We start from the raw sequence: 26303 nt of genomic DNA on the forward strand, positions 1-26303 counted from the left end.
TGGGATCTTCCTGAGAAGATATATCCTCTGCAGCATATGAGACAGAGTCTCTAGACATGTTTTCTTGCACACCCCACATACACACAGGGTAAAGGGTAGACAGAGTTTCCCCCCCAAGAATGGCAGAAAAACGCAGAGATTGGAGCCAACCCACACACAGCGCTTCACAGGTATAGGGAGACCCTTAAACAGCGCTGACTGTGTCCCTTAATAGGTGACACAGCCTATATACAGCCTCCCCCCACCCCCACCTTCTACAACCCCCTGGTACTGTACAGATAGCTGGAGTTGCACTGGAGGGACTGCTCTTCACAGGCAGCGTGGATGCAGACAGGAAAATGGCGCTGAACGATGCTGGGTCCGCTCTGAGGAGAAGCTCCGCCCCTGTAATGGCACTGTCTTCCCGCTCTTGAAGATTATACTGGCCTGAGGATTTTTGATGCTGGCTGAGATTCAGGGACTCCGACAGGCTGTGTGGTCAGTATAGTCACCAAGTGCCGCTGAGCCCCGGAGCGCAGTTAGTACTGCGCTCCCTACCCTGTTGCCGCTATCTTCACATCGGCTCCCCGCTTGCCAGGGGCCGATGACTCACTCATCACTCTTCAGCTCTGCAAGGGGGTGGAGGCATGCTGCTGGGGTGAGCGTTCCCCTGCGGCAAGGAGCGATCTATCCCCTCTGGAGCTTAGTGTCCAGTCAGCGGAGATAGAGGCTCAGACCCCGCAGGGCGGACACTACTCTCCCCCCCTACCTCAGTCCCTCAGTCCCTCGATGCAGGGAGGCTGTTGCCAGCAGCCTCCCTGTAAAAAAACTCTAAAAAAACTTTTACTAAAGAAGCTCAGTAGAGCTTCCCTAGCTGTGACCGGCTCCTCCAGGCACATTTTCTAAACTGGGTCTGGTAGGAGGGGCATAGAGGGAGGAGCCAGCCCACACTATTAAACTCTTAAAGTGCCAATGGCTCCTGGTGGACCCGTCTATACCCCATGGTACTAATATGGACCCCAGCACCCTCTAGGACGTAAGAGAAATATTTAAAAACTGTGTGTAGGATATCCAGTCTTCCTGTTCTCCAGGGAGGTTTCATGCCCTAACCTAAGATGGCCACCAAGATCTCTACTAAGCATGTGCAGGGGCCATCCTGTCTTTACTGTGTGAGACTGTGAAGAGTTACATTGTGGGAGACAGACGTCTCTTGCTTAGCTCATGTGAGAGACCTGGTAATTACCTGCCATAAAGCTGTTCAAGCATTCCTGCACTGCTACCTGTTTGCAACATGCAATATGCCCACCGGCTGGTGAGATGTATGAAACCCAGCTGTGCTCAAGGTCTGTTCCATCACCCTTCCTCCTGACCCTGGTTCATCACTGCTGTGATGTGATATCATGCAGCCCACCAAGAACCTTTGTAATCTGGTGGACAACTATGCAATAGATAGCACCTATCCTTGTGTATCAATGCCTATTTCCCCATAGATTGTAAGCTTGCGAGTAGGGCCCTCCTACGTCTATGACTGTTTGTTTTTTACCCAGTTTTGTCTTCTAATTGTGTCCAGTTGTAAAGCGCAATGGAATTTGTTGCGCTATATAAGAAACTGTTAATAAATAAATAAATAATCATCAGTGAGTGCGGCCGTACCTGCTGTCTGTCTGTCTGTCTGTTTATCTATAAACCAACACCTCTGGTTAAGTAACTGGGCTGCTCATAGTTTGAGTCATCTGCTGGTGTGTGCCTATATAACTGTGTAATATCAACACTTGCGCGCACATAGGGGGTGATTCAGATCAGTTACTCAGACATGTGGGGGGCCGCCCAGCACAGGGCTAGTCCGCCCCGCATGTCAGGCCCAGGCCCTGCCCCCCTTCCACGCATGGGTGCGAAAGCTACCTGCCGCATCCCAGGTCGCAGCTGCTGCGTGTGACGTCACGCAGCAGCTGCGGCCCGCCCCACCCCCCCAACGGTCCAGGAACGCCTGCGTTGTCCGGACCGCGCCCCACCAACGGTGTTCTAAGGCCATTGGCATGCCCCCTCCCGCCCCACTAACGCCTCTGCCTGTCAATCAGGCAAAGGCGATCACAGCCCTGTTATGCTTTTAGCATCTCACTGGGCCTCCCGGGGTGCGCGGGCGCACTCCCCAAAGGGCTGCAGATGGCGATCCCTGCCGCTGCAGTGATCCAGTCTGAATTAGGCCCATAATTTCCATATGCACTTTGCCATTGCAATCTACACACATTTTGGAAATATATTATTTATCTTTATTTTAACATTATTCATCTTTATTTTAATTTGATATATTCACTTTATATTTTTTATTTGTTCTTTTTCCCTACATAATCAATAACTCCCATTTGTATAACTATTCTGCTTTCACCACCTATATAACTGTAAGAACACGGGGGGGGGGGTCATTCCGAGTTGATCACTCGCTAGCTGTTTTTACCTGCCGTGTAAACGCTATTCCGCCTCCCACTGGGAGTGTATTTTAGCTTAGCAGAAGTGCGAACGAAAGGATCGCACAGTGGCTGCAAAATAATTTTGTGCAGTTTCAGAGTAGCTTCAGACCTACTCAGCGCTTGCGATCACTTCAGACTGTTCAGTTCCTGTTTTGATGTCACAAACGCCCTGCGTTCGGGCAGCCACACCTGCGTTTTTCCTGGCACGCCTGCGTTTTTCGAACACTCCCTGAAAACGGCCAGTTGACACCCAGAAACGCCCACTTCATGTCAATCACTCTGCGGCCAGCAGTGCGACTGAATAGCTTCGCTAGACCTTGTGTGAAACGACATCGGTCGTTGTGAAAATATATTGCGCGTACGCATTGCGCCGCATACGCATGCGCAGAAGTGCCATTTTTTTGCTTCATCGCTAGCAGCGAACATTTTCAGCTAGCGATCAACTCAGAATGACCCCCCCCCCCCCCCTGTCCTCAAACTATATGGAAGATCAATAGTCCCCCTTAATTACCTTCTACAGTCAGTATCCAGATGGTAGGTCAACATGGATTAGGTCGAAAGTCAAAAGGTTGACCACCATTGGTCGACATTGACATGGTCTACACATGGAAAAGGTCAACGGGCTAAAATTGTTTGCATCAGACATGTCGACACATAAAAAATCTTGTTAAAGTTTTTAACTTTTTCATACTTTACCATCCATGTGGACAACGCTGCCGAGCACAGCGGTAGCAGGGCGAGGCACCGTGCCTGCAGGATGGCGAGCAAAGCAAGCCATGTAAGGGTACGCGGTGCACTAATTGGGGTTTCCGGTCATGTTACTCAAAAAACTACACCTAAAAAGTGTAATGTACCTATTTATGTGTTGACCTGTCCCGTGTTGATCATTTTAATGTGTCAACCTTTCCCTGTGTCTCGCATGTCAATGTCGACCAATAGTGGTCGACCTATTGACTGTCGACCTAATCCATGTCAATACATTAATCCATAACCCTACAGTCACATACCATATCTACATTCTCCCTATGTACATTACCATTCAATTATTAAGAAGTTTTAACAATGCAATATGTAACATACCTCCAGTGTTATGTTATCAGCCTCTTCCTCCTTCCCATTGTACTTGGCTACTCTCTTCATCTCACTGACAGCCTTGGTGGGATTACCAGAGAGGACAAGCCAGCGGGCAGATTCAGAGTACCACCTGTGGAGCAGATTAGCCATGTACAGTAATATCAGATGGGAGGCAATCAATTTGCCGGCTGTCGGGATCCCGGTAGTCAGGAGACAGCTGCCGGAATCAAGACAGCCAGAATACCGGCTCCCAGGGGCTATTCCCACTCATGGGTGTCCACGACACCCATAGAGTGAAAATAGATTGTGTGGCGATCTCAATGACCCACCGAGCCTGCATCGTGGCGTGTGCAGCGAGCCCGCAAGGGGACTTGTAGCGCTCACCCCACTGCCGGCATTCTGGCAGGTGGGATGCCGCTGTCGGGATACTGACAGCCGGCATCCCGTCTGCCGGGAACACATATGTATTCCTGTCAGACATATTACTTCTACAATAGCCCAAGGCTAGAGGCTTCTCTATGCAATTATAGACCCTTATCAATAACTTACAAGTTGCAGGAGCTGGTACAGTATGATTCAGGCGATTTAGCTGTAGATTTAAAGCGGCCATAATTTAAAAGGCATAACCATCCATATGTGGAGCTACGTGTATAATACAATGGGATAGATGTTAACGCCACACATTGCACTCAGTTATCATATTTAGGGCGGGATGTACTAACCTTGCGAGGGATCTGATTAGATCTAAACACATTGGGACAGATTGAATTACCCGCAGTGTTTACTGCACGGGTAAAGCCCCGGGTTTAACTCCCGAAGCTATTCAATTATTCTACATTTTTCCCCATTCCGCATTAAGGGGCTAATTCAGACCTGTTCGCTCACTAGGTTTTTTTTGCAGTCCTGCGTTCGCATAGTCGCCGCCCATAGGGGACCGTATTTTAGCTTTGCAAGTGTGCGAACGCATGTGTAGCAGAGCTGTACAAACAGATTTTGTGCAGTCTCTGAGTAGCCCAGGACTTACTCAGCCGCTGCGAACATTTCAGCCTGTCCAGGACCGGAATTGACGTCAGGAACCGTCCCTGCAAATGCACGGACACGCCTGCGTTTTTCCAACCACTCCCAGAAAACGGTCAGTTGCCACCCACAAATGCCTTCTTCCTGTCAATCTCCTTGCAAACGCCCGAGCGAATGCATCCTTCACACAAACCCATCGCTGAGCGGCGTTCCGCTTTGTACCTGTGCGATACGCCTGCATATTGCGGTGCATACGCATGCGCAGTTTAGACCTGATCGCCCGCTGTACGAAATCGCAGCCTAGCGATTAAGTCTGAATTACCCCCTAATTCCCAGAGGATACCAGTAACATGAATTTTTCCTCGTAGCCCCTGAGGCTGTGACGAAAAATCAGTGTTATGTACAGTACACCATCTGGGGCCTAACAAGCAAACCTTAATTGAATTACTCAGGGCTGACAATTAGCCATGAGCAGAATGAGATGGGGTGATATACAGTATACATATATATATATATATATATATATACACACACAAAGAGATTTTTCTGAAATATGCTGGCTGATTCCATTAATCAGTTGGTGGCTTACCCATCTGAAGCCTGTCAAGCATCACTGGTGGTATTCTAACCACCATCCAAACCACTGATTAGTACAGTACCTCTGGCGGTCTGGAGTTCTAAAACACAGTCAATGAGCTCCCAAACCAATTGTTAGTACATTATGTCCCATGTTTCAGTCCTATAGGGGACAAATTATATTCTTCTTGGTTTTATTTGGTTGACATTTGTTGTTGTTGGTTTACATTTATCCATTAGGTGCTATTAGCAATGTATCCACCATGATGGCTTGGCAATATTTTATTATACATAAATCAGCTGCATAGTACATAATACTTGCCAGGAGTAGAGGAAGAACATGAAAAACGGAAGGGAGACAGACAGTTGTAGCCATCGCCAGTCTCTGATGCCGTATGCCAAGCCTGCCAAGATAAGTTGCCCAACTGTGCACGAATATCCTGCCAGGGTACCAGTGATGGTGCGAACTTTGGTTGGAACCCACTCTACAACTGCAATGATAAAACACCATATTCACAATGTAAACAGCATGATGGTCTCTACTGCCACATTGAGAAATAAATAGAATAAATGCAATGTATCATCACTTCGCTCAACATATGTATGCATGGTATTCAGTTCTTTTGCACTCTTAGGGGGTGATTCTGAGTCACATATAAAGTCGCTGTAGTTATGGCCACGGAAACCTGATTTACTGCCTAATGCTAAAGTGAAAATCCGTAGTGCTAATGTGGGGCTTTGTGCATCTGCAAGTGCATACCCATGCCGCCTATTTATTTTACGTCAATGACTGCAACCTCCATCATTAATAATGGGGGTAATTCAGAGATGATCACAGCAGCAAATTTGTTAGCAGTTGGGCAAAACCATGGGGGTCACTCCGAGTTGATCGCTCGCTAGCTACTTTTTGCAGCCGTGCAAACGCATAGTCGCCGCCCACAGGGGAGTGTATTTTCTGAGTAAGTCTGAACTTACTCAGCCCTTGCGATCACTTCAGTCTTTTTGGTCCCGGAATTGACGTCAGACACCCGCCCTGCAAACGCTTGGACAAGCCTGCGTTTTTCCGGACACTCCCAGAAAACGGTCAGATGACACCCACAAACGCCTTCTTCCTGTCAATCTCCTTGCGATCGGCTGCGCGAACGGATTCTTCATTAAAGTCATTGCTCAGCAACCATCCGCTTTGTACCTGTACGACGCGCCTGTGCATTACGGTGAATACGCATGCGTAGTAGTGACCTGATCGCTGTGCTGCAAAAAACGGCAGCAAGCGATCAACTCGGAATGACCCCCCCATGTGCACTGCAGGTGTGGCAGATAAAACATTTGCAGAGGGTTACATTTGGGTGGGTTATTTTGTTTCTATGCATGGTAAATACTAGCTGCTTTATTTTTATACTGCAATTTAGATTTCAGTTTGAATACACTCCACCCAAATCTAACTCTTTCTGCACGTGTTATATCTGCCTCCCCTGCAGTGCACATGGTTTTGCCCAACTGCTGACAAATTTGCTGCTGCGATCAACTCTGAATTAGGCCCTATGGCTCTTGTTCCAGTACCATGCTAGGTGCAAGAGATCCGTCAGAAACAGATTCCCTTCCCTGAATCTCATCTGCGCTGAATGCAAAAACTTGCCATTTATGTTCATGCAGATCTGTCCAACTCATCCCGAGTTTTAATACATATTTTAAAAATGATAATCCTAGTTAAATAATTAGCAAAGTTGAAAAAAGGTTCAGATCAAGTTCAGCCTTTCAGAAACATTTTGATCTAAGGGCAAAACAAAATCCCTTGTGTAACAAGTGACAAATAAGCCTGACAGGAGTGGACAAAAGCCTTGCTGATCCCCAAAATATCAGCAAGTTATATTATATCTCAATCGTCTGTATAGGGGGGCGATTCAATTGTTTATGAGGTACATAACTGGCATTATTAACACTAGTATGTACCTGGAAAATGTACAAAGAACAGCCCTCCCAAAGAGAGCTGTCCTTTGCGATAGAAGAACTTCCAGATTTAGGACCCGGGAGCCTTTCTGTGCATGTGCAGAGTAATGCACGTTGCAGCAGGGGGTGCTGGGAGGGATCCGATTGGGTTTCTCTTAGGGACAATGCAAAGAGAATCCCTTCAGCTTTTATTGGGTAATGCCACATAACACAGATGGTGTTACCCATCGGGACCAAGCTCTGGAATGTATTGCATTCCGGAACCTGGTACATAAGGGAAATGCTGCCAAATTCCGGTTTTGGGATTTTTGGTAACATTTTCCCCTTAGTACATCCCACCCTATATATTTACCACTCTTACTTTTAGAAAGTTGTTAGCTTACGAATTTCATTTAATTACAAAGGAATGAAACTAAAAATACAAAAGGAATTATAAAAAAGTTGCTGTGGACATAATTTGCGGGTATTTAAAAAAACAATTATTGAAAAGCAATTATTTTTTGCTAAAATAAATGCTTTCATTAAATTTTGGGTGCATAATCTAACGCAAAAGTTGATGTTGAGGCCTTTTCTTTTTAACCCCAAACATGACATGTAATTAGTGGAACGATTAAGCTATTGAAAATGCCTACTTAGTCATTATAAAGCAAGTCCGGTGCAGTGGCAAACGCAGGATTTGCATGGGGGGGTTTCCAGAACTGGGCGGAGCCAATCACGGGGGTGGGGACTGAGGTGACCCAGTATATGCTGGGTCCGTAAAACTAGTGTGTGTGTGTGTGTGTGTGTATATATATATATATATATATATATATATATCTACATATATATATATATATATATATATAGCAATATTTCCACTGGGTGGAAGGTGCACTCTCGCTGAAATGAATGAAGTCCGTTCTTAAAAAAGAGACTTTTATTGGGAAAGTCCAAAAGCCTTACATGTCGACGTTTTGGTCCGTATGACGAACCTTTCTCAAGACTAATGACTCTTTAGGTTAACATCGTTCATCAAATCTTAATCATGTGTCTATGAAAAAAACAAAGTATAGACAAATTCACATATACAGGGAACTACGCCTCCCAGGCCAAGTAACATCTGATCACCTTCCCATAGAATATTCGACTATTTAAATTAGAGATGAGCGGGTTCGGTTTCTCTGAATCCGAACCCGCCAGAACTTCATGTTTTTTTTCACGGGTCCGAGCGACTCGGATCTTCCCGCCTTGCTCGGTTAACCCGAGCGCGCCCGAACGTCATCATGACGCTGTCGGATTCTCGCGAGGCTCGGATTCTATCGCGAGACTCGGATTCTATATAAGGAGCCGCGCGTCGCCGCCATTTTCACACGTGCATTGAGATTGATAGGGAGAGGACGTGGCTGGCGTCCTCTCCATTTAGATTATAAGAGACTGAGAGAGATTTACTGGAGCTGACTAGGAGGAGTACTGTTACTGTAGAAGTGTAGAGACTGAGTGGAGAGAGTTTACTAGTGAGGACAGTGCAGTTTACTTTATAATCCGTTCTCTGCCTGAAAAAAGCGATACACAGCACACAGTGACTCAGTCACATACCATATCTGTGTGCACTGCTCAGGCTCAGGCCAGTGTGCTGCATCATCTATTATCTATCTATATATAATATTATATATATATCTGTCTGACTGCTCAGCTCACACAGCTTATAATTGTGGGGGAGACTGGGGAGCACTACTGCAGTGCCAGTTATAGGTTATAGCAGGAGCCAGGAGTACATAATATATTATATAGTGAGTGACCACCAGACACACAGTGCAGTTTATTTAATATATCCGTTCTCTGCCTGAAAAAAGCGATACACAGCACACAGTGACTCAGTCACATACCATATCTGTGTGCACTGCTCAGGCTCAGGCCAGTGTGCTGCATCATCTATATATATTATATATCTGTCTGACTGCTCAGCTCACACAGCTTATAATTGTGGGGGAGACTGGGGAGCACTACTGCAGTGCCAGTTATAGGTTATAGCAGGAGCCAGGAGTACATAATATTATATTAAAATTAAACAGTGCACACTTTTGCTGCAGGAGTGCCACTGCCAGTGTGACTAGTGACCAGTGACCAGACCACCAGTATATATAATATTAGTAGTATACTATCTCTTTATCAACCAGTCTATATTAGCAGCAGACACAGTACAGTGCGGTAGTTCACGGCTGTGGCTACCTCTGTGTCGGCACTCGGCAGCCCGTCCATAATTGTATATACCACCTAACCGTGGTTTTTTTTTCTTTCTTTATACATACATACTAGTTACGAGTATACTATCTCTTTATCAACCAGTCTATATATTAGCAGCAGACACAGTACAGTGCGGTAGTTCACGGCTGTGGCTACCTCTGTGTCGGCACTCGGCAGCCCGTCCATAATTGTATATACCACCTAACCGTGGTTTTTTTTTCTTTCTTTATAGTCATACTAGTTACGAGTATACTATCTCTTTATCAACCAGTCTATATTAGCAGCAGACACAGTACAGTGCGGTAGTTCACGGCTGTGGCTACCTCTGTGTCGGCACTCGGCAGCCCGTCCATAATTGTATATACCACCTAACCGTGGTTTTTTTTTCTTTCTTTATACATACATACTAGTTACGAGTATACTATCTCTTTATCAACCAGTCTATATTAGCAGCAGACACAGTACAGTGCGGTAGTTCACGGCTGTGGCTACCTCTGTGTCGGCACTCGGCAGCCCGTCCATAATTGTATATACCACCTAACCGTGGTTTTTTTTTCTTTCATTATACATACATACTAGTTACGAGTATACTATCTCTTTATCAACCAGTCTATATATTAGCAGCAGACACAGTACAGTGCGGTAGTTCACGGCTGTGGCTACCTCTGTGTCGGCACTCGGCAGCCCGTCCATAATTGTATATACCACCTAACCGTGGTTTTTTTTTCTTTCTTTATACATACATACTAGTTACGAGTATACTATCTCTTTATCAACCAGTCTATATTAGCAGCAGACACAGTACAGTGCGGTAGTTCACGGCTGTGGCTACCTCTGTGTCGGCACTCGGCAGCCCGTCCATAATTGTATATACCACCTAACCGTGGTTTTTTTTTCTTTCTTTATACATACACACTAGTTACGAGTATACTATCTCTTTATCAACCAGTCTATATTAGCAGCAGACACAGTACAGTGCGGTAGTTCACGGCTGTGGCTACCTCTGTGTCGGCACTCGGCAGCCCGTCCATAATTGTATATACCACCTAACCGTGGTTTTTTTTTCTTTCTTTATACATACATACTAGTTACGAGTATACTATCTCTTTATCAACCAGTCTATATATTAGCAGCAGACACAGTACAGTGCGGTAGTTCACGGCTGTGGCTACCTCTGTGTCGGCACTCGGCAGCCCGTCCATAATTGTATATACCACCTAACCGTGGTTTTTTTTTCTTTCTTTATACATACATACTAGTTACGAGTATACTATCTCTTTATCAACCAGTCTATATATTAGCAGCAGACACAGTACAGTGCGGTAGTTCACGGCTGTGGCTACCTCTGTGTCGGCACTCGGCAGCCCGTCCATAATTGTATACTAGTATCCAATCCATCCATCTCCATTGTTTACCTGAGGTGCCTTTTAGTTGTGCCTATTAAAATATGGAGAACAAAAATGTTGAGGTTCCAAAATTAGGGAAAGATCAAGATCCACTTCCACCTCGTGCTGAAGCTGCTGCCACTAGTCATGGCCGAGACGATGAAATGCCAGCAACGTCGTCTGCCAAGGCCGATGCCCAATGTCATAGTACAGAGCATGTCAAATCCAAAACACCAAATATCAGTAAAAAAAGGACTCCAAAACCTAAAATAAAATTGTCGGAGGAGAAGCGTAAACTTGCCAATATGCCATTTACCACACGGAGTGGCAAGGAACGGCTGAGGCCCTGGCCTATGTTCATGGCTAGTGGTTCAGCTTCACATGAGGATGGAAGCACTCAGCCTCTCGCTAGAAAAATGAAAAGACTCAAGCTGGCAAAAGCAGCACAGCAAAGAACTGTGCATTCTTCGAAATCCCAAATCCACAAGGAGAGTCCAATTGTGTCGGTTGCGATGCCTGACCTTCCCAACACTGGACGTGAAGAGCATGCGCCTTCCACCATTTGCACGCCCCCTGCAAGTGCTGGAAGGAGCACCCGCAGTCCAGTTCCTGATAGTCAGATTGAAGATGTCAGTGTTGAAGTACACCAGGATGAGGAGGATATGGGTGTTGCTGGTGCTGGGGAGGAAATTGACCAGGAGGATTCTGATGGTGAGGTGGTTTGTTTAAGTCAGGCACCCGGGGAGACACCTGTTGTCCGTGGGAGGAATATGGCCGTTGACATGCCAGGTGAAAATACCAAAAAAATCAGCTCTTCGGTGTGGAGGTATTTCACCAGAAATGCGGACAACAGGTGTCAAGCCGTGTGTTCCCTTTGTCAAGCTGTAATAAGTAGGGGTAAGGACGTTAACCACCTCGGAACATCCTCCCTTATACGTCACCTGCAGCGCATTCATAATAAGTCAGTGACAAGTTCAAAAACTTTGGGTGACAGCGGAAGCAGTCCACTGACCAGTAAATCCCTTCCTCTTGTAACCAAGCTCACGCAAACCACCCCACCAACTCCCTCAGTGTCAATTTCCTCCTTCCCCAGGAATGCCAATAGTCCTGCAGGCCATGTCACTGGCAATTCTGACGAGTCCTCTCCTGCCTGGGATTCCTCCGATGCATACTTGCGTGTAACGCCTACTGCTGCTGGCGCTGCTGTTGTTGCCGCTGGGAGTCGATGGTCATCCCAGAGGGGAAGTCGTAAGCCCACTTGTACTACTTCCAGTAAGCAATTGACTGTTCAACAGTCCTTTGCGAGGAAGATGAAATATCACAGCAGTCATCCTACTGCAAAGCGGATAACTGAGGCCTTGACAACTATGTTGGTGTTAGACGTGCGTCCGGTATCCGCCGTTAGTTCACAGGGAACTAGACAATTTATTGAGGCAGTGTGCCCCCGTTACCAAATACCATCTAGGTTCCACTTCTCTAGGCAGGCGATACCGAGAATGTACACGGACGTCAGAAAAAGACTCACCAGTGTCCTAAAAAATGCAGTTGTACCCAATGTCCACTTAACCACGGACATGTGGACAAGTGGAGCAGGGCAGGGTCAGGACTATATGACTGTGACAGCCCACTGGGTAGATGTATGGACTCCCGCCGCAAGAACAGCAGCGGCGGCACCAGTAGCAGCATCTCGCAAACGCCAACTCTTTCCTAGGCAGGCTACGCTTTGTATCACCGCTTTCCAGAATACGCACACAGCTGAAAACCTCTTACGGCAACTGAGGAAGATCATCGCGGAATGGCTTACCCCAATTGGACTCTCCTGTGGATTTGTGGCATCGGACAACGCCAGCAATATTGTGTGTGCATTAAATATGGGCAAATTCCAGCACGTCCCATGTTTTGCACATACCTTGAATTTGGTGGTGCAGAATTTTTTTAAAAACGACAGGGGCGTGCAAGAGATGCTGTCGGTGGCCAGAAAAATTGCGGGACACTTTCGGCGTACAGGCACCACGTACAGAAGACTGGAGCACCACCAAAAACTACTGAACCTGCCCTGCCATCATCTGAAGCAAGAAGTGGTAACGAGGTGGAATTCAACCCTCTATATGCTTCAGAGGTTGGAGGAGCAGCAAAAGGCCATTCAAGCCTATACAATTGAGCACGATATAGGAGGTGGAATGCACCTGTCTCAAGTGCAGTGGAGAATGATTTCAACGTTGTGCAAGGTTCTGATGCCCTTTGAACTTGCCACACGTGAAGTCAGTTCAGACACTGCCAGCCTGAGTCAGGTCATTCCCCTCATCAGGCTTTTGCAGAAGAAGCTGGAGGCATTGAAGAAGGAGCTAAAAGGGAGCGATTCCGCTAGGCATGTGGGACTTGTGGATGCAGCCCTTAATTCGCTTAACAAGGATTCACGGGTGGTCAATCTGTTGAAATCAGAGCACTACATTTTGGCCACCGTGCTCGATCCTAGATTTAAAGCCTACCTTGGATCTCTCTTTCCGGCAGACACAAGTCTGCTGGGGTTGAAAGACCTGCTGGTGACAAAATTGTCAAGTCAAGCGGAACGCGACCTGTCAACATCTCCTCCTTCACATTCTCCCGCAACTGGGGGTGCGAGGAAAAGGCTCAGAATTCCGAGCCCACCCGCTGGCGGTGATGCAGGGCAGTCTGGAGCGACTGCTGATGCTGACATCTGGTCCGGACTGAAGGACCTGACAACGATTACGGACATGTCGTCTACTGTCACTGCATATGATTCTCTCAACATTGATAGAATGGTGGAGGATTATATGAGTGACCGCATCCAAGTAGGCACGTCACACAGTCCGTACTTATACTGGCAGGAAAAAGAGGCAATTTGGAGGCCCTTGCACAAACTGGCTTTATTCTACCTAAGTTGCCCTCCCACAAGTGTGTACTCCGAAAGAGTGTTTAGTGCCGCCGCTCACCTTGTCAGCAATCGGCGTACGAGGTTACATCCAGAAAATGTGGAGAAGATGATGTTCATTAAAATGAATTATAATCAATTCCTCCGCGGAGACATTGACCAGCAGCAATTGCCTCCACAAAGTACACAGGGAGCTGAGATGGTGGATTCCAGTGGGGACGAATTGATAATCTGTGAGGAGGGGGATGTACACGGTGATATATCGGAGGGTGAAGATGAGGTGGACATCTTGCCTCTGTAGAGCCAGTTTGTGCAAGGAGAGATTAATTGCTTCTTTTTTGGGGGGGGTCCAAACCAACCCGTCATATCAGTCACAGTCGTGTGGCAGACCCTGTCACTGAAATGATGGGTTGGTTAAAGTGTGCATGTCCTGTTTTGTTTATACAACATAAGGGTGGGTGGGAGGGCCCAAGGACAATTCCATCTTGCACCTCTTTTTTATTTTCTTTTTCTTTGCATCATGTGCTGATTGGGGAGGGTTTTTTGGAAGGGACATCCTGCGTGACACTGCAGTGCCACTCCTAGATGGGCCCGGTGTTTGTGTCGGCCACTAGGGTCGCTAATCTTACTCACACAGTCAGCTACCTCATTGCGCCTCTTTTTTTCTTTGCGTCATGTGCTGTTTGGGGAGGGTTTTTTGGAAGGGACATCCTGCGTGACACTGCAGTGCCACTCCTAGATGGGCCCGGTGTTTGTGTCGGCCACTAGGGTCGCTAATCTTACTCACACAGCTACCTCATTGCGCCTCTTTTTTTCTTTGCGTCATGTGCTGTTTGGGGAGGGTTTTTTGGAAGGGACATCCTGCGTGACACTGCAGTGCCACTCCTAGATGGGCCCGGTGTTTGTGTCGGCCACTAGGGTCGCTAATCTTACTCACACAGCTACCTCATTGCGCCTCTTTTTTTCTTTGCGTCATGTGCTGTTTGGGGAGGGTTTTTTGGAAGGGACATCCTGCGTGACACTGCAGTGCCACTCCTAGATGGGCCCGGTGTTTGTGTCGGCCACTAGGGTCGCTTATCTTACTCACACAGCGACCTCGGTGCAAATTTTAGGACTAAAAATAATATTGTGAGGTGTGAGGTATTCAGAATAGACTGAAAATGAGTGTAAATTATGGTTTTTGAGGTTAATAATACTTTGGGATCAAAATGACCCCCAAATTCTATGATTTAAGCTGTTTTTTAGTGTTTTTTGAAAAAAACACCCGAATCCAAAACACACCCGAATCCGACAAAAAAAATTCGGTGAGGTTTTGCCAAAACGCGTTCGAACCCAAAACACGGCCGCGGAACCGAACCCAAAACCAAAACACAAAACCCGAAAAATTTCAGGCGCTCATCTCTAATTTAAATACACCATCTCACCAATTTCTAGTGTGTGTGACCATGCTACTTTTACATGAATCTACCACCAACACCTGTGACAAAGCCACACAAACTCATAGTACCATATACTGTAAAACAGCTCACCTAAGATCAGGTCATAATCATCAAAAAACTTTCTAGCACAAAAGGAATAGCATATCCGGACACAGCCATAAAAGTCGTAGATGTAAATGATATTGAATATACATCTAGAGATCGAATATTAACAATGGATTATACTCATGGTAGACAGAGAACACTTTCTTATACTTCATTAGGAATAATCACAAACATACCTGATCAAACAGATCCTGCTACCATGATGCAGCTACAGGGTCACGATATACACGACGTGCTGCATAAATAACAACAGAAACTGCATCTATGTTTCACTTCAATATGAGTTCAATGAAAGATAAATAGCACAAAGTGTAACACTTACAGAGGTCGGGAAAGGAGCAGAGCGTCCCTGTGCTGCATACCAAATGACAGCAACGGGACTGCTATTTAAATATCCCAGACCGGAAATGACCGGATACTTCATGTGCAACTCGCAAAGGCTTCCCGCCGATATGAACTCACGGCTAGTGCTCCACGAAGGGCTCTCAAATGCCCCACAGACGCGGCTCTCCAGCCGCACATCACAACCGCCGTCCAGAGCCACTCTCAACAATACCCGCAGTACTAAAAATGCTACTCCGGCAGGACGCGGAGCTCATGCGTTCCACCTGCCGGAAATGCGTTCCACAGGGCCGGAAATGACACGGGTATGCACCCGATAAACGAAAAAATCAGTGGGTGAACTCTAAACTGGGTTCCTACCCAAAATAATGCTCAAAAGGAAGTCTTACTCAGGTGACTGGGTACAATGTATCATGGGGCGTAACTCAAATTCAAATACCAAAACAATATCAAAGTGATCATGGGAAGTGACAAAAAATCAACACTTTACAGATGCCTAGGCCTGGGGGGTAGTCCATACAGACAAGCATTGCATAATGGGACTATTATAAACAAAAAATTAAAAATAAAATAAAATTAAAGGATACTGATACGTATAATTTCTCTTGTAGGAACCATTAGAGCCTAAAAATATTAGGCTGCCTATGTACACACTAGATTGATATATCAAATAACCATTACCTAATGTGATTAGAACAAAATGCATAAATAGCATCATCGCCTGGTGTTATGTATAATAAGGAGAACCGAAACAATCGCCCTCCAAGACACAAGTATATATCGATTTTCTCGGTTGTGACTGGTTCCAAGGGTACAATAAATGATATAGAAATAAACATAAATATAAACAAAAGGAAAAAACATTTTTATGTTATTACAAGAAAACATTAAATGGATTGGACTCATTTAGTCCTCTGGGAGCGACCGCATCCAACCGATGTATCCAATAGCTTTCGCGTCTCTTCAACAGCAGGGACCTGTCGCCACCAGTAGGACATGGTGGAATCCAATCAATTAATTTACATTTGAGACTGGCAACTTGATGTTTGGCAGTTAAAAAATGCCTGGCTACCGGTTTATCAGTTTTGCCTGTGGTCAATGCAGTATGAATCGAGGACCGATGATTAGCCATCCGGTCTCGAAATGGCCGTGTAGTCAGACCAACGTATACAAGCCCACATGGACACTTAAGGATATAAATTACATGGTCTAACCGACAATGTAGGTGATATCTTAGCTTAATCACCTTACCAGAATGCGGATGATAAAACACCGGACCAGTCAACATAGATCTACATGTGGTGCAGCTACCACAAGAGTAGCTGCCTGGTCTTGACTGCATCACTTGAAATGGAGTCAATTCTTTTTTAGGGAACATGGTAGGGTGCATCAATAGTTGTCTAAGGTTCGCGCCTCTACGGTAGGCTACCATGGGTGAATTCATTTTAGAAAAAGGAAGATTGACATCCGAGGCTACAATGGGCCAATGCTTCCTTAGCGATTTCCGTATAGTGGTGGTATTGTCAAACTGTGTAGGGAAAATCATGCGATCTATGTTTTTATTAGTCTTACTCTGTTGACCTAAAAAGATTTTAGTAGCTCTATTTAGACATTTGGCTAATGTTCTAGGTGTATATCCTCGACTCAAAAATCGAGAAGTCACCTCTGTACATTGTATATTTCTACGGTCTGGTTCAGAGTTGATACGCATGATTCGTAGATACTGTGAAATGGGAAGACTTTCTTTTAAGGCAGGAGGATGAAAACTATCTGCCTGTAACAGCAGATTGCGATCTGTAGATTTACGAAAAACAGTAGAGATAAAACCAGCATCCGTTTTAATAACGGTAACATCAAGAAAGTTAATTTCGCTAGATGAGATGGTATGTGTCAAACGGATAGGACTGTCTAATGAATTTAATTCATTGACCATGCAAATGAACTCAAACTCGGTACCCCACCAAAGTAAAAAGATATCATCTATGAATCTTCGATAGAAGATTATCTTTTGGCCATAAATTGGTAATAAATGTGTGTTCTCATAATCAGCCATATAGAGATTGGCATATGCAGGGGCCAAATTGGACCCCATTGCAGTGCCTGCGATTTGCATAAAATACTTATCCTTGTATAAAAAATGGTTTTGGGTCAATACTAATTCAGTGAGTTCTAATATGAAGTTAATTGGAAATTCAAGATTCTCAACTTTCAACAAACTTTTCTTAATGGTGTCAAGCCCTGCTTGATGCGGAATTACTGTGTATAACGAACAGACATCTAAAGAGGCCAACATCAAATTATCACCATCTACTTGGATCCCATGTAACTGAGTCAGAAAATCACCGGTATCCTTTAAATAGCTATCAGTATTTAATACTAGTGGTTGTAAAATGCTATCCACTAGAATAGCTAGTGGTTGTAATATAGAACCATCAGCAGCTATAATAGGCCTGCCAGGTGGGTGGACCAAAGATTTATGTATTTTTGGAAGCGTATAAAGTATTGGGCATTTGGGATGATCCACTTTCAGAAATTTTTTTAGATCATCACTTATCCAGCCCTGCTCATAACCAAATTGAATAGTGGAATCAACCTTGTTTTTTATTTTAATCATTGGATTACAATCTAGTGGTCTATATGTCCTGGCATCCGCTAATTGGCGTAGGATTTCCTGGTCGTAGTCAGCCCAATCCTGGACTACGACCGCTCCCCCTTTATCCGCTGGACGGATAACAATGGAAGTGTTCTCTCTGAAAGCTTTAAGTGCCAAGCGTTCGGGGGGGGGTCAGATTGTCATACATCTTAGATGTTTTGTCTGTCTCAATGTCAGATTGTACCAATCTCAAGAATGTTTTGATACTTGGATTTGAAGATGGAGGGTCAAAATGTGATTTACCACGAAATCTACTCTTTTCTCCAACTGTAGATTTATCTGAAAAGTGTTCACGGAGCCTCATAGACCTACCAAATTTATATTGGTCAACTAATTTGTTAAATGTTTGTGTTTTACATACTGGCACAAAGGTTAACCCTCTAGATAAAAGTTTTATTTCGGCCTCATTCAATTGTTTAGAAGACAAGTTGAAAACCGTGTTTACTCCCTGCTGTTGAAGAGACGCGAAAGCTATTGGATACATCGGTTGGATACGGTCGCTCCCAGAGGACTAAATGAGTCCAATCCATTTAATGTTTTCTTGTAATAACATAAAAATGTTTTTTCCTTTTGTTTATATTTATGTTTATTTCTATATCATTTATTGTACCCTTGGAACCAGTCACAACCGAGAAAATCGATATATACTTGTGTCTTGGAGGGCGATTGTTTCGGTTCTCCTTATTATACATAACACCAGGCGATGATGCTATTTATGCATTTTGTTCTAATCACATTAGGTAATGGTTATTTGATATATCAATCTAGTGTGTACATAGGCAGCCTAATATTTTTAGGCTCTAATGGTTCCTACAAGAGAAATTATACGTATCAGTATCCTTTAATTTTATTTTATTTTTAATTTTTTGTTTATAATAGTCCCATTATGCAATGCTTGTCTGTATGGACTACCCCCCAGGCCTAGGCATCTGTAAAGTGTTGATTATTTTGTCACTTCCCATGATCACTTTGATATTGTTTTGGTATTTGAATTTGAGTTACGCCCCATGATACATTGTACCCAGTCACCTGAGTAAGACTTCCTTTTGAGCATTATTTTGGGTAGGAACCCAATTTAGAGTTCACCCACTGATTTTTTCGTTTATCGGGTGCATACCCGTGTCATTTCCGGCCCTGTGGAACGCATTTCCGGCAGGTGGAACGCATGAGCTCCGCGTCCTGCCGGAGTAGCGTTTTTAGTACTGCGGGTATTGTTGAGAGTGGCTCTGGACGGCGGTTGTGATGTGCGGCTGGAGAGCCGCGTCTGTGGGGCATTTGAGAGCCCTTCGTGGAGCACTAGCCGTGAGTTCATATCGGCGGGAAGCCTTTGCGAGTTGCACATGAAGTATCCGGTCATTTCCGGTCTGGGATATTTAAATAGCAGTCCCGTTGCTGTCATTTGGTATGCAGCACAGGGACGCTCTGCTCCTTTCCCGACCTCTGTAAGTGTTACACTTTGTGCTATTTACCTTTCATTGAACTCATATTGAAGTGAAACATAGATGCACTTTCTGTTGTTATTTATGCAGCACGTCGTGTATATCGTGACCCTGTAGCTGCATCATGGTAGCAGAATCTGTTTGATCAGGTATGTTTGTGATTATTCCTAATGAAGTATAAAAAAGTGTTCTCTGTCTACCATGAGTATAATCCATTGTTAATATTCGATCTCTAGATGTATATTCAATATCATTTACATCTACGACTTTTATGGCTGTGTCCGGATATGCTATTCCTTTTGTGCTAGAAAGTTTTTTGATGATTATGACCTGATCTTAGGTGAGCTGTTTTACAGTATATGGTACTATGAGTTTGTGTGGCTTTGTCACAGGTGTTGGTGGTAGATTCATGTAAAAGTAGCATGGTCACACACACTAGAAATTGGTGAGATGGTGTATTTAAATAGTCGAATATACTATGGGAAGGTGATCAGATGTTACTTGGCCTGGGAGGCGTAGTTCCCTGTATATGTGAATTTGTCTATACTTTGTTTTTTTCATAGACACATGATTAAGATTTGATGAACGATGTTAACCTAAAGAGTCATTAGTCTTGAGAAAGGTTCGTCATACGGACCGAAACGTCGACATGTAAGGCTTTTGGACTTTCCCAATAAAAGTCTCTTTTTTAAGAACGGACTTCATTCATTTCAGCGAGAGTGCACCTTCCACCCAGTGGAAATATTGCTGTTCGAGTGGACCTGATTGGGTTCATTGGGAGCACCCGCAACGTTGGAATTTATGGGATGAGAGTGCAGGATCAACGTGGATATATATATATATATATATATATATACACATATATCTACACACACATATATATATATATATATATATACATACATACACACACACATACATATACACGGGTGGTCTTCAGTATGCCGGCGGTCGGGCTCCCGGCGACCAGCATACCGGCGCCGGGAGCCTGACCGCCGGCATACCGACACTTATTCTCCCTCGTGGGGGTCCACGACCCCCCTGGAGGGAGAATAGAATAGTGTGGCGCGCGTAGCGTGGCGAGCGCAGCGAGCCCGCAAGGGGCTCATTTGCGCTCGCCACACTGTTGGTAAGCCGGCGGCCGGCCTCCCGGCGCCAGTATGCTGGTTGCCGGGAGGCCGGCCGCCGGGAGATCGTAGTGAACCCATATACACATATACATAGCATATTAAACATGCATACATATATATATATATACACACACATACAGTACACATATATATACACATGTATATATATATCATATGTGTGTGTGTGCGTGTGTGTGTGTGTGTGTGTGTGTGTGTGTGTGTGTGTGTGTGTGTGTTTATATGTATGTATGTATGTATGTATGTATATACATGTGTATATATGTAGGCACATGGATATATATGTACTATAATTAAAATAAAGTAAACTTTTATTGCACTTGCAAGTGCCACCAGGAAGACAGCAGGCTGAAGAGGACGCTAGACAGTCATTAATAATACTCATGCAGCTAAAAAAAAAAAAAAAAAAGTTTTTTTTTTTTTTAGTGGAGGGGGGTTTCTGGGTACTCGGAAACACCCCCTGGGTGCGCCACTGCGGTGTGTGTGGGGGATAATGCAGAGTGCACAGAGGGTGTCACCACACCTGGTGACGACTCTGCCGTCACCCATCTGCGACTTTATGCAAATGCAGCAACAAAGTTCTTCCCTGGTGTGCATCCATGCGTATGATTGTGCAAGGTCTGAGACTCCCGCATTCACCCCACCATCGGTCGCACCATCAATACTTGTACAAGCCCCATGACAGGTGCAGATTCTTTGCAAGTATGGCCTCCTATGTGAGCGGCTGAGTGTCTGTGAATGCCATCACCTTCACTAACGTTCTGATGAGACCGTCTCCATACGTGCGCTTATCCACCTCTCTCTCACTGCCCAGGAACACCCACTGCATTTCCCCTACAGTTCTCTGTGCATGCCTCTGATATCACAGCTGTGACTCTGGGCTTGATTCAGTAATGTACACAAAGCCGATTGTTTCGCAGTTGAGCGATTATCAGCAGCCTGAGCATGCGTATAAGTTGCACGGCACACGTGCCACCATGGTGTTGCAATGGCGGTCACAGAGAGGATCTATTCTCAAAGTGATTGACAGTCAGTGACCATTTGGGGTAGGTAATGGGAACTGGCGGCAAAAATGCATATCAGCCTGTATCAGCCTGTGACCATGACTCTACACAGCTTCACTGGCACCAGCGTCTTATTTCCGTCGGCCATTCTAAGTAGCCATATAGTGACTAATGAATTTGCCAGCTTAACTCTTCTCATTTTTCTAGCGGGAGGATGAGGGCTTCCATCGTCATGTGAAGCTGAACCACTAGTCATGAACATAGGCCAGGGCCTTAGCTGTTCCTTGCCACTCCGTGTCGTAAATGGCATATTGGCAAGTTTACGTTTCTCCTCAGACCATTTGAATTAATTTTTTTAGGTCTTTTTACTGAACTTTGGCTTTTTAGATTTTACATGCCCTCTACTATCACATTGGGCTTTGGCCTTGGCAGACAACGTTGATGGCATTCCATCGTCTATGTCATGACTAGTGGCAGCAGCTTCAGCACTATGAGGAAATGGTTCTTGATCTTTCCCTATTTTATCCTCCAAATTTTTGTTCTCCATTATTTTTCTGGAGTTATATAACACAATGTGTGGCACAGGATAGCGTATCCCTACACCACACAGGGCAAACCCTGTCAAAATTATTTGGATTAAATATTAATAACACTTTAAATGGAGTTAATAATATACAGCACAGGTCAGTACCGCTGGACTTATAAGGCAGTACCACTGGAATTATACGGCAGTACCACTGGACTTATACGGCAGTATCACTGGAATTATACGGCAGTATCACTGGAATTATACGGCAGTACCACTGGACTGGATTTATACGGCAGTACCAATGGATTTATACGGCAGTACCACTGGACATATACGGCAGTATCACTGGAATTATACGGCAGTATCACTGGAATTATACGGCAGTACCACTGGACATATACGGCAGTATCACTGGAATTATACGGCAGTATCACTGGAATTATACGGCAGCATCACTGGAATTATATGGCAGTACCACTAGACATATACAGCAATATCACTGGACTGGATTTATATGCCAGTACCACTGGATTTATATGGCAGTACCACTGGACATATACGGCAGTATCACTGTACTGGATTTATACACCAGTACCACTGGATTTATACGGCAGTACCACTGGACATATACGGCAGCATCACTGGATTTATACGGCAGTACCACTGGACATATACGGCAGTATCACTGGACTGGATTTATACGCCAGTTCCACTTGATTTATACGGCAGTACCACTGGACATATACCGCAGTATCACTGGAATTATATGGCAGTACCACTGGACATATACGTCAGTATCACTGGACTGGATTTATACGCCAGTACCACTGGCTTTATACGGCAGTATCACTGGAATTATATGGCAGAACCACTGGACATATACGGTAGTATCACTGGACTGGATTTATACGCCAGTACCACTGGATTTATACAGCAGTACCACTGGACATATATGGCAGTATCACTGGAATTATATGGCAGTATCACTGGACATATACGGCAGTACCACTGGACTGGATTTATATGGCAGTACCACTGGACTTATACAGCAGTACCACTGGAATTATACGGCAGTACCACTGGACATATACGGCAGTATCACTGGACATATACGGCAGTATCACTGGATTTATACGCCAGCACCACTGGACATATATGGCAGTATCACTGGACTGGATTTATACGCCAGTACCACTGGATTTATACGCCAGTACCACTGGACATATATACGGCAGTATCACTGGACTGGATTTATACGGCAGTACCACTGGACATATACGGCAGTATAAACCAGAAAAAAGTCGAAATAAAGCGCTCAGTGCAATTCCATTAAAATATACTTAAAGTTCATAAATGTCCATGTAGGAATAATCAACTTCGTAGGTCAATCTTGCTGCTGAAATGTAGATCGGAACTTCTGCTTCACAAGTTGGCTCAAGACAATATAAAATAAAAGCAGAAATAACAGATCATGGTGCAGTATGTCCTTATGGAATACGAGGTTGATGTTATATCTGGTAACAGTAGATTCTCTATGCGATAAATGGCGTACCCCACTCACAAGAGAAATGGTAAAACTCCGCTCATAAAGGTATCTTTAACTCTATCATAACACACGGGTCGTGACAAGGAATGCGTACCATTACTCACTCTGGAATTAGCGTAGATCCTCACGTAGCGGTATCTTTTCTCGTCACTCCGAAAAATGAAATGTACTGGTGGCAATGAATTATAGTAAAAACTTTTTTATTATTATTAAAAAACAGGGGACCACAAATGGCTCAAGGTGGAACATGTGATAACTGGTGAGCCGTCGGCCGAAAACGGCAACTGCCAGCTGGTTCTAAAAACACAAAATTCCAGCCTCAAGAGGACAAGTGTGCATAATATCCTCCTGTATAACTTATTCCAACGCGTTTCTACCCTGTGAATGGGTCTTTTTCCTTGAAAAAGACCCATTCACAGGGTAGAAACGCGTTGGAATAAGTTATACAGGAGGATATTATGCACACTTGTCCTCTTGAGGCTGGAATTTTGTGTTTTTAGAACCAGCTGGCAGTTGCCGTTTTCGGCCGACGGCTCACCAGTTATCACATGTTCCACCTTGAGCCATTTGTGGTCCCCTGTTTTTTAATAATAATAAAAAAGTTTTTACTATAATTCATTGCCACCAGTACATTTCATTTTTCGGAGTGACGAGAAAAGATACCGCTACGTGAGGATCTACGCTAATTCCAGAGTGAGTAATGGTACGCATTCCTTGTCACGACCCGTGTGTTATGATAGAGTTAAAGATACCTTTATGAGCGGAGTTTTACCATTTCTCTTGTGAGTGGGGTACGCCATTTATCGCATAGAGAATCTACTGTTACCAGATATAACATCAACCTCGTATTCCATAAGGACATACTGCACCATGATCTGTTATTTCTGCTTTTATTTTATATTGTCTTGAGCCAACTTGTGAAGCAGAAGTTCCGATCTACATTTCAGCAGCAAGATTGACCTACGAAGTTGATTATTCCTACATGGACATTTATGAACTTTAAGTATATTTTAATGGAATTGCACTGAGCGCTTTATTTCGACTTTTTTCTGGTTTATATGTTTGCTTATGTGGGTGAGGTGGCCCACCTTTTGTCGTGTTAGCTGCAGTAGTGTTATTGCGCCTTGGGTCTCTGATTATTTTTCCTTTTTGACCACATATACGGCAGTATAATTGGATTTATATGGCAGTACCACTGGACATATATACGGCAGTATCACTGGACTGGATTTATACGCCAGTACCACTGGATTGATACGGCAGTATCACTGGACTTATACGGCAGTATGACTGGAATTATATGGCAGTACCACTGGACTGGATTTATACGCCAGTACCACTGGATGTATACGCCAGTACCACTGGACATATACGCAGAGCTGGCCTTAGGCATAGGCAAACTAGGAAAATGCCTAGGGCATTTGGTATGCTTAGGGGCACCAGCAGCTTCTGCTGATTAAAATATGTGGCATGCCTATATTCTGTGTGTGACTGCGGCTGTATCTGCATACGAAATGCTATGTTGCGTGTATTCCTGGAAATTACTGTAATGTAGCATTTCGTATGCAGATACAGCCACAGTCGCACATAGAATATAGGCATGCTGCATATCATTTTAATCAGCAGAAGCTGCTTGTGCATCCTAGACACATAGTAATGCAAATAAGATGCATTTTCATAAACAAAAGGTGCCCGACGTTAGCAGAGCTGCCAGCTGACTCATGCCAGGCATCTCCTGCAAAACTAGCGGTGGTGCTAGGGGGCACCAGCCAAAATCTTGCCTAGGGCATCATATTGGTTAGGGCCGACTCTGCATATACAGCAGTATCACTGGAATTATATGGCAGTACCACTGGGCATATACGGCAGTATCACTGGACTGGATTTATATGCTAGTACCACTGGATTAATACTGCAGTACGACTGGACATATACAGCAGCACAGGGACACCGCCACTAGACTGATACAGGGTAACACAGCACAACTGCAATGGACTGGACTTATACAGCAGCACTGGACATATGGCAGCAGAGGACACACCACCACTGTGACTAGACTGATGCAGCACAAGACACTACCACTGTACTAATGCAGGACAACACAGCACCACTGCAATGGACTGGACTTATAGAGCAGCACTGGACATATGGCAGCAGGGTACACCACCACTGTGACTGGACTGATGCAGCACAATACACTACCACTGAACTGATGCAGCACAACACAGCACCACTGGACTGGACTTATACAGCAGCACTGGACATATGGCAGCAGAGGACACCACCACTGTGACTGGACTGATGCAGCACAAGACACGGACACTGTACTGATGCAGGACATTGAGGACGGAGATACTCTCTCTACACTCTCCAATGCCGGAGTGAAAACCTTGCGAGAATCCGACAGCAGGATGATGATGTTTTGCCTCGTTCTGGTTTCCGAATCAGGTGGGAGAACCCGAGCCTGACTCGGATTCGGGCTCGGGTAGTGACGTTCGGGGGGGTTTGGTTCTCAGGGAAACAAAACCCGCTCATC

The 26303-nt window shown here is 44.8% G+C and overlaps 1 protein-coding gene across 1 annotated transcript in view; it reads right to left on the bottom strand.

Annotated features, from left to right (window-relative positions):
- LOC134970028 (solute carrier family 22 member 6-A-like) overlaps positions 1 to 26303 on the bottom strand; it is a 158445-nt gene that overhangs the window by 89608 nt on the left and 42534 nt on the right. The window contains exons 4-5 of the mRNA XM_063946145.1: positions 5437 to 5605; positions 3528 to 3651 (exon numbers count right to left, since the gene is read on the bottom strand). Coding sequence (XP_063802215.1) covers positions 3528 to 3651; positions 5437 to 5605 — 293 coding nt within the window. The remainder of the gene's footprint in view (positions 1 to 3527; positions 3652 to 5436; positions 5606 to 26303) is intronic.

This window comes from Pseudophryne corroboree, chromosome 11 (assembly GCF_028390025.1).
Source record: "Pseudophryne corroboree isolate aPseCor3 chromosome 11, aPseCor3.hap2, whole genome shotgun sequence".
NCBI lineage: Eukaryota > Metazoa > Chordata > Amphibia > Anura > Myobatrachidae > Pseudophryne > Pseudophryne corroboree.